The sequence below is a fragment of the Salvelinus sp. IW2-2015 genome, linkage group LG20 (assembly GCF_002910315.2).
Source record: "Salvelinus sp. IW2-2015 linkage group LG20, ASM291031v2, whole genome shotgun sequence".
Taxonomy (NCBI): Eukaryota; Metazoa; Chordata; class Actinopteri; order Salmoniformes; family Salmonidae; genus Salvelinus; species Salvelinus sp. IW2-2015.
The window spans coordinates 55,359,862-55,375,700 of record NC_036860.1 but is presented as its reverse complement, the minus strand read 5'-3'; the positions used below and the strand labels follow the sequence as shown (position 1 = coordinate 55,375,700).

Below are 15,839 nucleotides of genomic sequence, written 5' to 3'. Positions count from 1 at the left end.
AATGTGTCACTTCTCTTGCGTTCATTGCACGCAGAGTCGGGGTATATGGAACAGTTTGAGCCGCCTGGCTCGTTGCGAACTAATTTGCCAGAATTTTACGTAATTATGACAACATTGAAGGTTGTGCAATGTAACAGCAATATTTAGACTTAGGGATGCCACCCGTTAGATAAAATACGTAACGGTTCCGTATTTCACTGAAAGAATAAACATTTTGTTTTCGAAATGATAGTTTCCGAATTTGACCATATGAATGACCTAAGGCTCGTATTTGTGTGTGTTATTATGTTATAATTAAGTCTATGATTTGATAGAGCAGTCTGACTGAGCGATGGTAGGCAGCAGCAGGCTCGTAAGCATTCATTCAAACAGCACTTTCGTGCGTTTGCCTTCAAGCATTGCGCTGTTTATGACTTCAAGCCTATCAACTCCCGAGATTAGGGTGGCAATACTAAAGTACCTATTAGAACATCCAATAGTCAAAGGTATATGAAATACAAATGGTATAGAGAGAAGTAGTCCTATAATAACTACAACCTAAAACTTCTTACCTGGGAATATTTAAGACTCATGTTAAAAGGAACCACCAGCTTTCATATGTTCTCATGTTCTGAGCAAGGAACTTAAACGTTAGCTTTTATTTACATGGCACATATTGCACTTTTACTTTCTTCTCCAACACTTAGTTWTGCATTAATTAAACCAAATTGAACATGTTTAATTATTTGAGACTAAATTGATTTTATTGATGTATTATATTAAGTTAAAATGGTGTTCATTGTTCATTCAGTATTGTCATTATTACAAATATAAATAACTCGGCCGATTTAATTGGTATCCACTTTTTTTGGTCCTCCAATAATCGGTATCGGCATTAAATCAAAATCGGTCGACCTCTAATTCAGATCAACACATTTATTTGTGTGACAGCAAAACAATTGGATGCTATGGTATTACAAGGTAATAAATCTTAACATTCTGGCTTTGGTAAGGGTTAATGTTCTTACTTGATGTAGTCTCCGTTTTTGTCCGTTTTCTTCCCAAAGGCGATGGGCGAGTAGACCCTGAAGAACTGGTGAAAGAAAGTACTAGCAGAGAGCCACTGCCAGTTCCCAGCATTCAGGGACCAGTCTCYATCCAATAAGAGTTCCTCAAATACCTGTGAGGCAAACAAGGTCCAATGAGAATCAACTCAATAATACAGTGGTCAGAACTAAGTTCATCTAAATATTCTGAAATGGTGTCAAAACCTTGTATCAGGCCTATTGATTCCAACGTTTTCAGATCAATGCATTCAAAAGAGGATGAGAGAAATACTACTTTCAAGTATTGAGTTGCTCCTCTAATCTCAGCATTTAGCCTCATTCTGTGACTCCTTACCAAACATTACCATTTTGATTTGGTTATTGTGCTTTTCATTAGACTTATGAGGAATGGTTGAGCATATATAGGGATTGTGCCCCRAATGGCACCCTATACCCTACTCAGTTACTGGCCCAACGCTCTTAACCGCTAGGCAAGGGAATAGGAGACTACTTCATTTATGGCAAACKCTGAAAATGGTTGTCTAACAATGATCAACAACCAACTTGACAGAGCTTGAAWWYWTTTTTTTTTTAAGAATAATGGGAAAATGYTGCACAATCCAGGTGTCCAAAGCTATTAGACTTACCCAGAAAGACTCACAGCTGTAATYGCTGCCAAAGGTGCTTCTGCAAAGCATTGATTCAGGAGTGTGAATACTTATGTAAATTAGATATCTGTATTTATTTTTTCAATAAATKTTTAAAAAAMAGTTCTTTATCATTATGGCATAGTGTGTGTAGATGGGTGAGTATCATTAACCCATTTAAAATTCAGGCTGTAACAAAATGTGGAAAAGTCAAGGGGTATGAATACTTTTTGAAGGCACTGTATCTGTTGTATGGTGAACTTGGGTTTCAATATTTGTGTAAATCTGGCTTTAATTGCCCGTGCTTACCCAGCCACTGCTGTCACTGAATTGCACCTAATAGCCTACAGTAAGTTTCAAACTCTACAAAACATGTCTGCCAAATACTTCGACCATWATCTCTTATTGTCTGATGTTGATCATTCGAGAATGATATGAACTGTTGAAATGACAATTATCAATTGAAAGTTAAAACCATTTGAGACGCACACTAGTAACATGTTGATTGCCAGTAAAAACTACAGTTAAAGCTTTCAGACGGCAGTGTGAACTTTAAAACAAATTATTTAAATTATTAAATTAATTTTCTATATATTATTAATATTTCACTGTAATAACCTTGTCCTTACAGAGCATAACAAWGAGAGAGTACTTGAGTTGGATGGTTGTGCTGAGATTAATGGATGGGGCAGGAGCCAGGTTTAATTAATGGATGCAGGAGCCAGGTTTAAAWATCRATCCTCTATTGAGCAGGACTAATCGTGTCACTTTATTCCATTAAACCATTCAACTCGGTACGAGACACGAGAGAGAAAAGTCCCTCAGCTTGAAAAGTTGGAGTGGTAGTACTAAGACGTAACAAACTAGGCACAAATTGGCTCTCTTAGTGAGACAGGATAACTTCTGCAAGGTTTCATGTTCTGAATTATAATTATGATGTAAGCAATGCATGATTGTTGAAAAGCTCTTGTTTGAGCAGAACATCTGACGGCAAGGCCATCAGGCCCTAACTGTAGATACACTTCGGTTTCACAAAGGTTCTTAGACTGTACAGTACATAGTCCTACTCACTGTGGTTTCTTCTTCTATGCAAATTAGACTCCAGAAGAGAGAAATGCTGTATTTCATAGACAAATGATACCATCTAACTCATTATTGGAATAATTATTTGCGGTACACTGTGTTTTCAACAACCACAGTGGACAATATGATCAATATTTCATATGGCCTATCATCATTTCAGACCAAGTGWCCTACAGTAACGATGAATGAATTAAAGATGGATGAAGAATGTGTTGCCCTTGGTGATACATTTCAATTAACAGTAGCTGGATATGTATGACACTTACTGCAGTGCCAGGCCATATTCATSTCACCAAACAGGAAGTGAATGATTATATCCATGAACATKAATATTATTTAAAGATGGRATGGATGTGGTGGTTTCACCATTAAGGATTCCAGCTTTAATGTTCAGGTTTGACTAATGGCAATGATTGGTGGGCTAGGCTGGGACATTCAACTAGATCATCCATGCTCTGCAGTGAGGACCTTGTCAATAAAGGGGTCAGACTTGTTGATCAATCTTTTTAAATGTCATTACACACCTTAAATTGTAAATGTACTAACAGCAATAAGAGTATATAGTCTTTTTTTTCCTTTTCTTGTGAAGTATTGTATTTGCCTCAGTGAAAAGCATTTTAAATGACCAGATGTCTTGTATTTACAGCATACATAATGGGGGTTCAATTATTATTTATTGTACTATTGCAGTACAGTTGTGATGGCTAAAGCCATGCTAAAGAATAATGCAGCTAAAACCCACTTGGGGTTATCCCGTAGAGGTCAATAAATAACAATAATCCATAACGGCAAGGTATGGTAGTCCATACCCTCTGGCCCTCCTCCCAGCTGATCCAAAGGTCTCCTCTGGTCAGGAAGCAGGCCACGGCGTGCCGGGCCAGGTGGTGGATCCAGCCCTCTTGCCTCAGCTGGGTCATGATGGCATCGATGAAGGGGAAACCAGTCCTGGCCTGCAGAGCAACACACGCACACATTGAGTGGATTGATAAACAACAATGTCATGCTTTACTATAGCATCAGATTAAGTGAAATTCTATTCTTCAGAGGTTTATGGTYTGGTTCCCAGACACAGATTGAACCTATTCCCCTGGACTAAAAAGCATGATCACTGGAAAATCTCCATTATTTGCTTTTTAGTCTAGGAGTAGACTTAATCTCTGACTGGAAAACTGGCCCGATGTGTTAGGAGCTCTACAGGCCTACCTCTGCCCATGCAGCCAGATACTCAGAGTTGCTGTCCCAGTCCACCTGTGTACACACCGGGTTTCCCTCCATCTTGTCAAAGTTGGGGATGCCCAGGCCGGCTGTGTAGAAGAACTCTCTCCACAGCAGCTGGCCATGCAGCGAGACGGGAGGCTGGGAGTGCTTCTTCTACAAATCCCACACAGGTAAGACGTCAGACATCACTTTCCATTTTCCACAATATGACTTCCCATTCTTGTACATGACCAAACTCTGCAAAACACTTACCCATCAATGGAAGTTGATTGATAGGCTTGAAGAGACTCACCCCTTGGTAGACGTCGGTTAGACTCCACCAGAAGGTGCGTACTGACAGGCAGCCAAATGTCATATAAGGGCTGAGGACGGTGGTGCTGGGGCTCAGGGAGTTTGGGGACGTCTGTGGTTTCTCAAAGTCACACACCCATTCCTGGTTGACACCAAATTACAAAAATAAATTAAACAAGGAATTACATTTAACCAAATCCCCCATTGACATCAATGAATGATTGATAWGTCTAAATACTGACCAATGTGTTAGAAGGAAAATAGTTTTTTCATCTTCCACTTCCACCCACTTGTCATTGCTCATCTACCAGTAATCAAGATGTGTGCCAAAAGAYATGAGTACCTTTCTCTCCATGTGTTGGTCCAGTCTCCGCAGAGCCTCTTGCTCTCCACCGGGGAACAGCTCCTCAGTCAAAGACTCTGGATCCTGATACAACTTCTCTAACGTGGAGATGCCATAGTTTTCCTCATGTTTTTCTGAGCACGGAGTCTTTACATCTAGTTGAATGTGAGGAAGAAAGGCAGAAAAGTTAGGCCAATAAAGKGTTATCTGTATAGGGCTAAAAAAATGTATGTTTCTTACAGAAATCTGAAAATAATTTGCATAAGCATGGTAGCAATTGAAAGGGAAGAGTTTGGAGATCATGGGGAAATGATTAGACCAAAGTAGATGACAACAGTTGACCTAATRCAAGRCTGAATCCAAACATTACACTGTTGATTTTATGTGCATTTTACATTTAATGTACTTTTCACCACATTTGTTGATAACGAAATCTGAAATACTCTGGATACATTCAGTAACATGATAAAAATATTCCTTGAAAATGTGGGGTAGGTGCAACATAACAAAAATAATTACACAGGTTTGAGTGAGGATGAACTGGTGTCCCCAAGTGGCCACACACCTCTCCAAAGTGTAAACAGTTCCTAAGTCATTTCAATGCACTTTTATGACTCAAAGAAGTCTTCAACTATAAAGTTTTTATTTATTTAGCTCTCCTAGCTGTGCCGTTGAGGAACTAGAGCAAGTATACTTGTAGTTAACACAACCCTGTATCCCCGCTATATCACACAATTACTGTTGTTTACACAATCCAAAAACAGCCCATTATAAATTGCAATCTGGATCAGGTGGGCATCATTTGAAAGCTTGTTCTAATGCCATCATGACTAGCTAAGTTATAAAAGGCTTTCACAAGGAAATTCTTAGAAACCGATCATAATTTGTGCGCATTGAAAGGAGTCGAGTGCATGTTCCCGCAGCACATTTTCTTCACAATARACAAACAGGCTCATTCTGTTCAGAACAACCCAGGGTATTTTTTTCCTTTATTTAACTAGCCAAGTCCAAGAACAAATTCTTATTTTCAATGACAGCCTAGGAACAGTGGGTTAACTGCCTTGTTCAGGGGCAGAACGGCAGATTTTTACCTTGTCAGCTCGGGGATTCAACCTTTCAGTTACTAGTCCAACGCTCTAACCACTAGGCTATGACACCATGTCATCTTGTAACTATACATCAAACAGATCATAATTGTTGACACTGTATCTTGGATGCAGCACTAATGATCTGTATCCCTGCCCTGTCATGAGCTTTATGATATGGAAATGTGAAGTGCACATTTGGACTTGCTTGTATGACATCAAAGCGGTATTTAATATAATCCTCAAGGTCATCTTTCAAAATACATAGAGTCCTCTTAGTTACAGCATTTCCCTCACTCAGACAAACACAAATGAGCAAATGTTGCCCAATTAGCGGGAAGGATGGGGGCAACTTCTTGTCGCTTATCAGTGTCCAAATCTGTAATTTTCAACCCTTATACACTCTTCCTCACAAAGTTAAAAGCATTGGATTGGTTTTGCCCTAAGCATRGGCTAGAGGAAGTTTCCACCATATTTCTTACACATTTTAAATCCATGAAGGGAAGTGAACAAGTGCACGCTTAGGTCGTAAAGGTAGAGAATCGGGACATGGCAAATATATTGACATGGGAGAACCATTCCAAAAGACCTTTCGGTCTTACCCTTCATGTCATCACTCGTTGGAGCGGGGATAGGCCTTTTGGGGGGACCGATACTACTGACAAGGGTCTGCAGCCGATTGTAAGTCAGGGGAGCCTTTCCGTTGTTCTCTTCAATTATCCTACAAGAATGACAGGGCAGGGATACAGATCATTAGTGCTGCATCCAAGATAGTCTTGCAACTTGAGTGATGGTGTTCATTTGATGTAATCAGACATTTTTCAATTAAGACAGTGTCATCATGCATTTCTTTCTAAGATGTCTGTCTCCATATAAAAATAATCACATTTCATTTGATTCTTATTGTGTTTCATCAATTTCTAAGTTAGCAATAAGCTTTCTCTGCACCGAGTATACACTCGTTAAGGATCGCTCACCTGTCTATGTTGTAGAGTGTGTGGGAGACTTTGTAGATGATTTCTACTCCATGCGCTTCAGCTAACCGGACCACCTCCTTGTCCCGGCGGAGGCTGAAGGGCTCTGTGTCATACTCATACGTCAACCGCGTCACCTTCCACTTCTGGAACAGCTTAGGAAAGACCTCCTCTGGATTACCTCTCACCACAAACAGCCTGGAGAGTGGAGACCCCACCAGCACTTTTTAGTTAACTGTCGATTTCTGAGAAGCACAAAACAATAGAATACCAGTAGGGATCCATCTGGGATCGCCACACAACAAACAGCCAAGAAGAGACACCATATCTAATTTCTTTATCCACCCCTTACATTAACTAACCAAAACAATACATGCATCTTTATTGATCCATTACCAAAAAAAAACATTGTTTTGCTTCAACAGTACACAGTCCCATCAACACAACATATCCACTAAGCAACTGAAATAGCATTGGACATAATGCTTTTGAGTTGTCCTTTTATTCCTACCTAGAATTGAGTTTCCTCAGGCTGCAATCCAAGTCTTTAAGGGCTCCTATGAGGAACTTCCATCGGTTGATGCCAATGTTGACGTTGTTGRGGGCACAGGGGTCCAGAACAAACACAGGGTAGATCTCCTTGCAGYCCCGCAATGCAGCCACAAGTGCTGGATTGTCGTGCAGTCGAAGCCCCTTGCGGAACCAGTGAATGCAAGTATGAGCCATGCCTGTTTGGTGACCTACCTTTTAAGAATAAACGAATCAAGGAGGCAGGATTGTTAGTTCAAGCTCTGCTCCAGTGGTTCCCTCTCAGTCCTTACATGGCTGTCAGAAGTAGGTCTAAAGTGAAGGGGAGTAGTGTAGCCTAGCTGGACATTTATGGCAGTTGGTAGTCCTATAATTCTGTTACTTTCAATATCTTGATGGGATGTAATGGACTTCAAAAGGTAAACACTGTGTCCAGCATAGGTTACCTATCTAGGCTTTAAAATCTTTTAACAAAAGTAGCTTACTGAATGTCTCTGTATGGGTTCGATTATGCCTACATAGTTTCTATTGTAAACGAATTGAGATACAATTGATCGGTTTTAACATTTCAATTTTCTCATGTAAACAAATGGCACAACAGTCTGTTTTCAAATAACTATTTTGTGTCTTTGAAACTAGTTTTAAAAACTAGACTTACCTTTATACAGTCTTGCCTGCACCAGTAGAAAATATTGACTATTTGTTTYGTAATCAATCGTAAAGAGTTACAAAACCCAACACAACACGTGTTACCCGTGAGCAGCCAATCAGAAGGATGTCTAATAAATGGATGCTGTTTCTGGCCAATAAGATCATTGAGACAGTCCATGTTGTGTGGTGCACTGCCAAGCTGTGTAGTTGCTACTTCTCCATTAGATGGCGSCGTTGCAGCTACATAGCAGCGAGCCATTGCAATACGAAATTGACAATGCATAAGGTGAACGAAATGTTAAGAAAGTGCGCACTTCTGGAGAAGGGTAGAAAATCGGAAGCAGACCTTTTAAATTGACTCAGTGATAGGGCCTTAACTCAAGTGTTTACTGCTAAACATCCCATGGTCCCCAAAGAGCCATCCTCTGTCTAGTTCTGGGACTTTATTTTTATTTAATGTTTTTACTAACAACAAATCAATACAAGAAGTACATGTGGGAACACAAGTATATATAAATAATATACAAAGAACAATTGGGCTAGGGGGTACAATATTACATTACACAAGGACCTTAAGGGACATACATACACTTAGAATTCTAACAGCTTTTTTTGTTAGTAGAGTATTTAATTGTCTTAAAATATAGTTCAATTTGTTTTTGTAAGGTAAGAAAATGTGGTGTTTTGTTTGTAAATTTACATTTGTGAATATGAAATTTGGCCAAAAGAATAATKAAATTAATTACATAAAATAGTTTCAGCTTATTTCTATTGTAGGTAAAGAATTCAAGCAGTACATCTCTCCACAATAGTGTAAAATCTTCATAAATGTGTTCAATTATAAATCTACTAATGTCTTGCCACAGTTTTCTTACATGAATACAATGCCAAAAAAGATGCAACACCGTTTCTGGGTGGTCATTAGGTACAATTTGAGTTTATGTTTTCCTTAAACTTCTTTATATAGTGGTTGGCAGGATAATATTGATGAACAATTTTAAAGGAAACTTCCTTAATTTAGTTAACAAGTAGGTATGTGTGTGGTAACATCCAAACTTTTTTCAAACAGATATTATCAATCAAACCAGTCAATAAGGCATGACATCCTGCTGAAACAAGGTTCATATCGTTCTGTTGTTGAATGGACCAAAAGAAGAAACAAATCTTTCCTACTGATGAGTCAACAGGGTGAATGGAAGGTAGGCTCTGAGGGTCAGGTCTTGACACATTCCTGAATAATAAAGCAACACCTGAGGGAATGGCATCTAAAACAATTGCAAAATATTAGGTGTTACAGGGACCTTGTAAAGTGATAAGAATTCCTTATAATTATAACTAAGTAAAAAACCCTCTGCATTTCAAGTTGGCTCACCAATAGGATATTATTTTCAGAACCAATATTCTAAACATTGATTATTCCACATATAATATCTGTGTGGAGAAAAATTATGCTTATAAATTAAGAACCATGACAAGGAACCTGCCGATGAAAAGCAGGAAGTTTCACTGGAACTTTGTCAATATTATAATTGCAAAGCAACATGAAGTTAAGGCCACCAAAAGTAGAGAAGACATGATGAGGAATACAATTCCACATAGAAGTGGGTCTTCTTGTCATGGTGTGGTATAGCAGTGGCGTGCCGTGGGCCTGGGGCCTGGGCCTTCAGTGAGGTACTACACAGTCCCACCGAATTAAATCCCACTCTTATACCATCATTAGATGCCATGGCTCTAGACCACTATACATTTAGACAGAAACGCAGTATAACCAGGCGTTGCGTCACCTTGAAATTGACATTTTTGGGTAAACAGTGTTTACCCAAAAACATGACACAATCAATGATCTTTTCAATATTTCCCTTCACCTTTTCATTGTGCAGCTCCGTTGCCTGCGCGCTTGTTAGTTGAGCTGTAGATCCATTCCGGTGTCCCCAAAAGTTTTCAAAAAGCACAATTGCTTGTAAGTGCCCAGCCGTACTTTGGTGTCTCGTTGCTGGCCTTGGTTAGACAACTCAAGTGTGCAAAGCCAGTGTGGCTCCAAACACCAAATCGATCACTTGCAAATAATAGGCATTCCCAGCAGTACAGTTTGCAGTGCTTCTCGGAGCCTGTGAGCCATTGACAGCGCTCGTAGTTAAAACTTTGAAAGTGGCTTTGATGGGTACAGCAGCGTCTCTGTGGAGCGAACCAGTAAAACCCGATGTCTGTTCAATCCGACGTCTGTTGGGCCATAAACAATTGAAGAGCGAAGCAGCCTTGGTGGAAGTTAGGGCATTCATCATTCCTGCGCTACACGGAGCAGAGCTGTTGTGTGACAGGCTTTGTGGCGGGCTTTGTGGTGTCGGGCGACCTCTCCTTACAATGTCTAACTTTTCTTGAAAAAGTTCGTCTTGAGAATGGCGTTATAATTATATCCTCGACAAAATCGATATCTTCTCCTCCTTCCGCCATTGTGGGTTGAAAAAACAGCTTAGGTAGTACGCGAATTAATTCGTTTATCAAATTCAGTTTCCTAGATCTGCATAGACCTGCCCATAGGACCTGCCTCTCAATATTGGTAATCCAATCAAAAGACGTGCACAGGACTACGCCTGCTAGCTGGCTCCTGTGTTAACACTGGAGCCAGCTAGCAGGCGTACAATAGCCAACTCTAAAGCTGATTGGTTGACACTAAATTTTAATTTCCATTCACTATAAGCTACAAGCGCCCGCACTGTTGATTCTGAAGGCCTGAGGGCAGATTTTAGACCCTCTGGCAACACATGATGGCTGAATATGATTGGATAAAAGATCTAACATAAAGACCAGCCCTCCAAATCTCAACCTGGGGCTGGAAGCAGTGCAACCAAGAGGAAAGCTATGAAATGAGAGTATAACTCTTACTCTGGGGAATAATTTAATACATATGTGGGAAAATATATTTAAAAAAATATATATATTTCTGATGATGTTTAGGCCAGCAGAAGAAGGCCTTGCAGACCCTGACGGCACCACTGGTATAAAGGCGAAGTCAGGTGCAGGAGAGCAGAGTATGATAAATAAAGCGCACTTTATTATAGTTCCAAACCGGGAGCACAACAAAACAAACACGCTCAACGGAACAATAAAGTAAAGCGCTAAAGAACATCGCTTGACATGAAAACAATTACACAAAAAAATGAGGGAAACAGAGGTTTAAATACAATTAGATTGATTGGGGAAATGAAAACCAGTTGTGTATGAAAACAAGACAAGACAAATGGATATATGAAAAATGGAGCGGCGATGGCTAGAAAGCCGGTGAGTTGATCCGCCGAACGCCGCCCGAACAAGGAGAGGAGCCGACTTCGGTTGAAGTCGTGACACTTCTTAGAATTGTTTTATCTAATTGACCTTTAAAGTATTATTTAAGGTATTAAAGTCCAGAAAATTCAGCCCACCATACTTGTAAGTGTTCATTACAAGAGTTTTCCTAATGTAATGGGTACGGTTTCTCCACAGAAAGTTGAAAAGCATCTGGTCTATCTTCTTGCTCATTTTACCGTAAAGATATAAAGATAGAGCGCCATATGTTAGCCWAGAGATACCTTCAGCCTTGGTTAWTTGGACTTTTCCTTTTAAAGATAAGTCCCTCTGTAGACATTGATTTAGCTTCTTCTGGGGTTTTTTAATAAGAGGGTTCAAATTTAGTAAGCCTCTAGACTTTTGATCCTTAGTAATGGTTATGCCAAATTTATGTAAGTTCTTCTTTCACTGGAATACCATAATATGAAGGTGTCACACAATCTTTGACAGCCATGAGTTCACATTTAATTAATGTTAAGATATAGACCAGACACTTTGGAAAAGGATTGTATCACATTGATCGATATGGGAATTTGGTTAGCGTCTTTCAGAAAAAGTGTAAAATCGTCAGCCAGCTGGCTTATAATAATTTCTTTACCAGCTATGGAAATATCTTGTACAGGACTATTATTTAAAGAATTTGTAAGAAGTTGGGTGATTCATAAAAACAGATATGGAGAGATAGGACAGCCTTGCCTAATTCCTCTCTTTAACTCAAATCTAGGTGAGGTGCCATATTTAAATTTAATAGAGCTGCTACCATTTGTATAGAGAGTCTTAATAGCCTTACAGAAAAAATCCCCAAAGCCAAATATCTCAAGGGAGTGGAAGAGGAACTGATGCTCTACTATGTCAAAAGTAGTAAGGCTAATATCTAATAGTCATTATTAAGAAGACAAATTGGGCGCCAGTTATCAATGAGCAGCATTTATTTTTTCGCTTAGGTATCAGTGTTATTAACCCCTGACCCGTTGTAGGAGGGAGAACATTGTTTTTAATACTCTCTAAAAGGGAGCTACTTTTTCAGAAAATAATTTGTAAAATTCTGAAGTAATTCCATCAACACCTGGTTAGTTCTGGGACTTTCCATGCAAAACTGCCACGGCCGGCCCGCTCATTATATAGGGTTTCCACCACTTCCAAATTCGCCAGACGAAGTCCCGCCGCCCATTTAATTTCAACGGGAGCACGCGGAGCAATGCACTGGGGATTGTGGGAAGGTGAGCGGTGCGAACTGAACACAGCCCAAGTACCTAATTATTTTTCTAAGAAAGTAATCTGCTAAAACCATAAATCGTWGAGATGGTGGAAGTGGATACTTAGTTTGAATCAAGAAGGGTGTCGAGCAAAGTTGGTGAAGATTAATGTCCTGAATGGCATTCATTCAGGACATTCACAGTAGTGCAGTGGCATGTATTCATGGAGGCCAAGGGAAGCCAGGCTTCCCCCAAAATTGAACCAAGAATTTAAAAAAAATGTAATAACGTATCTTTCGTCTCTCTGTGTTTCATCATTTCTTTCAATTCACAAGAGGCTGAATGTATCTAACTGGAGAAAGCATCCGAGCAGGTGAAACGGCGCCCTTCTCTCTCTCTACATGTAGGCCATATATCTGATGCTGTCTGGTCCAAACGAGTATGACATTGTTGCCACCCATAGCATTGAATGTAGTGATGGGTCATTCGTGAACGAGTCGGCTCTGAGAGCCGGGTCTTGAAGCTGAATGTTGGGAGCCGGCTCGCATATCAGAAGAGCCAAATCTATTTTTAAAAATAAAAAAAAATAAGATCTGAATTATCAAAAKATTTAAATGAATAGAATTAACTAATTCAAAGAACGAAAAAAATAAAAAAATAATATAGGCCTAAATGCATTCGTTCTGACTGTCTGCTCAGACTAACAGCCTCACCTGTTGTTCCTGTCAATCAGACACGCAGTGTCAACCAATGAACCAAAGATGCGTGAGGGAGGGCCGAGCCAACTCCCTCACAGCCGAGGAGAGAGCGGAAGGACAGCTGTGAAAACAACAGCTGGAAAATGAGTCGGAAGCACAGTAGCATTTGGATRCATTTTAATAATGTAGACAATGTTAGAGCACAGTGTAGAATTTGCCAAAACAAAATCTCATATAAAGCCGGTTCTACGCACAACCTACACCGGCATATGCGAACTGTGCACCCAATTGTGAAGCTAGCTGTAGCGGAGCTTTGAGAAACTAGCGGGCCTGCTAGTGATATTGGTGGAGCCAGCACCTCCACACGTGGAGATGTATCCACTCAGTCAAGTAGGCCTACTCCGCGACCCACAGYAACGCAGTCTCCTATGGACCAGTTTATGCCAAAGTCTATGTCTGTAGCAAAAGAAKGCCAAATTGATATTGCATTGGCTAAAATGATTGCCACCGATTTCCAGCCATTTTCGATCRTRGAGGACAGAGGTTTTAGAAATTATAGCAATAGTCTAAATCCAATGTACACAATTACAAGCAGGAAAACCCTTTCAACATCACTTATTCCACAACTGTACGAGAGCACACAGGCTTCAGTGCGGGAAAGAGTCCAAAAAGCTACTGCAGTTTGACTTACCACTGACTGCTGGACATCAAGGGTAACCACTTCTTACATGTCGGTTACATGTCCCTTCATTGATGATTTTCGATGTCTAGCTGTCTTCTGGACTGCTTTGAGTTCAGCGACAGACACACCTCAGAGAACTTGGCAGAGGAACTGTTGAGAGCGGCCAGAGAATGGCACGTAGATGGAAAAGTGGTCTGTTGTGTTAGCGACAATGCAGCTAACATAACCAAAGCCATGAAAATGTTAAAATGGACCCATCATCCATGTCTTGCCCACACAATCAACCTGATTGTAAGAGATGCTCTGAAGGTGATGATGCCCACTGTGGACAAAGTGAAAGCAGCTGTGRAATACTTCCACAGGAGCACAGTAGGTGCTGAAAAACTAAGGTCTACACAACACCAGTTGGGGATGCCTGAGCTGAGGCCTAAACAAGACTGCACTACAAGGTGGAATTCAAAATTGTATATGTTGAACGGGTTTCTTGAGTCAAAGGATGCCATCATCTCTACCCTGGCCATTGTCAATCCACCTGTTGATGTTCTGACCGAAGAGGAATGGGAGGTGGTGGAGGATGTGTGCAGAGTCCTGGAACACTTTGAGCAGGTCACTGTTGAGATCAGTGGAGAGAGGTACAGTAAGCAGTTATTACTACATCATTATTTAATCCAGTATTATATATGTATATGAGCAGTAGATGAGAATGTAGTATCAGTAGACAAAACATGAACCTGAACTAATAAGTTACTGTTCTCTCTTTTCAGCTATGTGACAGCCTCAAAAATGATACTCCTGTGTAAGGGTCTGCAGCGAATCACAGCCAGCCACCAGAGAGAAGCAAATGTAACCACAGGACATGTGACAGAGTTGATAAACACCCTATGTTCATCAATGGACAGAAAGTTCCACAGAATGGAATATAGTCACGTGCTATCAGAACCCGTTGCACTTGACCCCAGGTTTAAGAAGTTAGCCTTCAGGGATGCCAGAGTGATTGATGAGGCTCTTCAAAGAATAACCTCAGCAGCAGGGAGGGACAGCCCCAGCAGTCAGCTGGCTCAGGCACAATATATTGCCTCACCCCACTTGTAAGAAATGTCAATGCCATTCTCCTCTCTTTCATGTTGACTCTGTTATACAGTACAGGCTTTTATTTTTTGTTGTCCTAGGCTACCTGGTTAAAATACTTGCTTGCTAGCCTATCTTCCTTTCATGGGTGACGTTAGCTAGCTAGTTAACATTAGCCTTCTACATCTTAGCTACATTTGAACTTCCATCATCTCAGGCCAGGGGCAGACCAATGTATGAAATTAATGTATGGCTCAGAATCGCCATTATAATATTGGCCAGTACGGAAATTAGTAAACCACAAGTCCAAATCCCTATCTCCATCCATTGCTAATTTAGGAGGGCCCATTTTAGCTAGCCAGCCAGCCACTGGAGGACAACACAATGAGATGCAACAATTCAAGTTGTTTCTGTTAATTGACATATGCTCTCAATGCGATTTGGTAGGGTGAAGCCAAAATCAAGCTGGTTCCTTTTGCCAATTTTTTTGGTGCACAGGACCATCAGTTGAGCTCGCTCAGTTTGGCTCAAACGCTGATTGGCTAATTTTGTATACTTTTTTATCAAGGGAGGCCAAATGCTTGCACTCCATTCAATTCGTGATGGGCATTCCGACTTTTTCATTGAGCCGGCTCGTTTGGCTCAGCTCACCAAAGAAGAGAGCGGCTCTTTTGGCTCCCAAACGGCGCTTATTTTTTTTTCTGTATTTTTTCAAGTCAGTTTGCGATAGTTTGACTATGATTGGTGTTAAAACAATTCTAATGAAAATTATTAAATGAAATCATACTCTACCTTAACACAATGTATTTAAAAATGCATTGGTTTGTTATGAAAAAGAAAGCTATTAAACATTTGCATTTAAAGTATTACTTTTTAATGTATTAAACAAAGTGCATATTAAATCTAACCATTCCAACGAATACAATCTGAACAGCATATAGAATATTGCACCTATCAAAGAAAAAATAAAATTTGCAAAACTGCACATCACACAATTTTATTTTATTTTTTAAAGGATACTATTAC

The 15,839-nt window shown here is 40.1% G+C and overlaps 1 protein-coding gene across 3 annotated transcripts in view; it reads right to left on the bottom strand.

Annotated features, from left to right (window-relative positions):
• Window positions 1–15,839, bottom strand: part of cry5 (cryptochrome circadian regulator 5) — a 27,669-nt gene that overhangs the window by 3,988 nt on the left and 7,842 nt on the right. Inside the window, exons 1-9 of one of the 3 annotated variants that reach the window (XM_024012057.2) lie at window positions 7,853–7,960; window positions 7,178–7,410; window positions 6,670–6,864; window positions 6,295–6,413; window positions 4,608–4,762; window positions 4,266–4,406; window positions 3,959–4,126; window positions 3,565–3,705; window positions 1,008–1,159 (exon numbers count right to left, since the gene is read on the bottom strand). In XM_024012057.2, coding sequence (XP_023867825.1) covers window positions 1,008–1,159; window positions 3,565–3,705; window positions 3,959–4,126; window positions 4,266–4,406; window positions 4,608–4,762; window positions 6,295–6,413; window positions 6,670–6,864; window positions 7,178–7,392 — 1,286 coding nt within the window. In that variant the 5' untranslated portion in view covers window positions 7,393–7,410; window positions 7,853–7,960. Of the gene's footprint in view, window positions 1–1,007; window positions 1,160–3,564; window positions 3,706–3,958; window positions 4,127–4,265; window positions 4,407–4,607; window positions 4,763–6,294; window positions 6,414–6,669; window positions 6,865–7,177; window positions 7,411–7,852; window positions 7,961–15,839 lie in introns of those variants that run through there. The other 2 variants (XM_024012058.2, XM_070449506.1) reach the window with 2 other exon arrangements.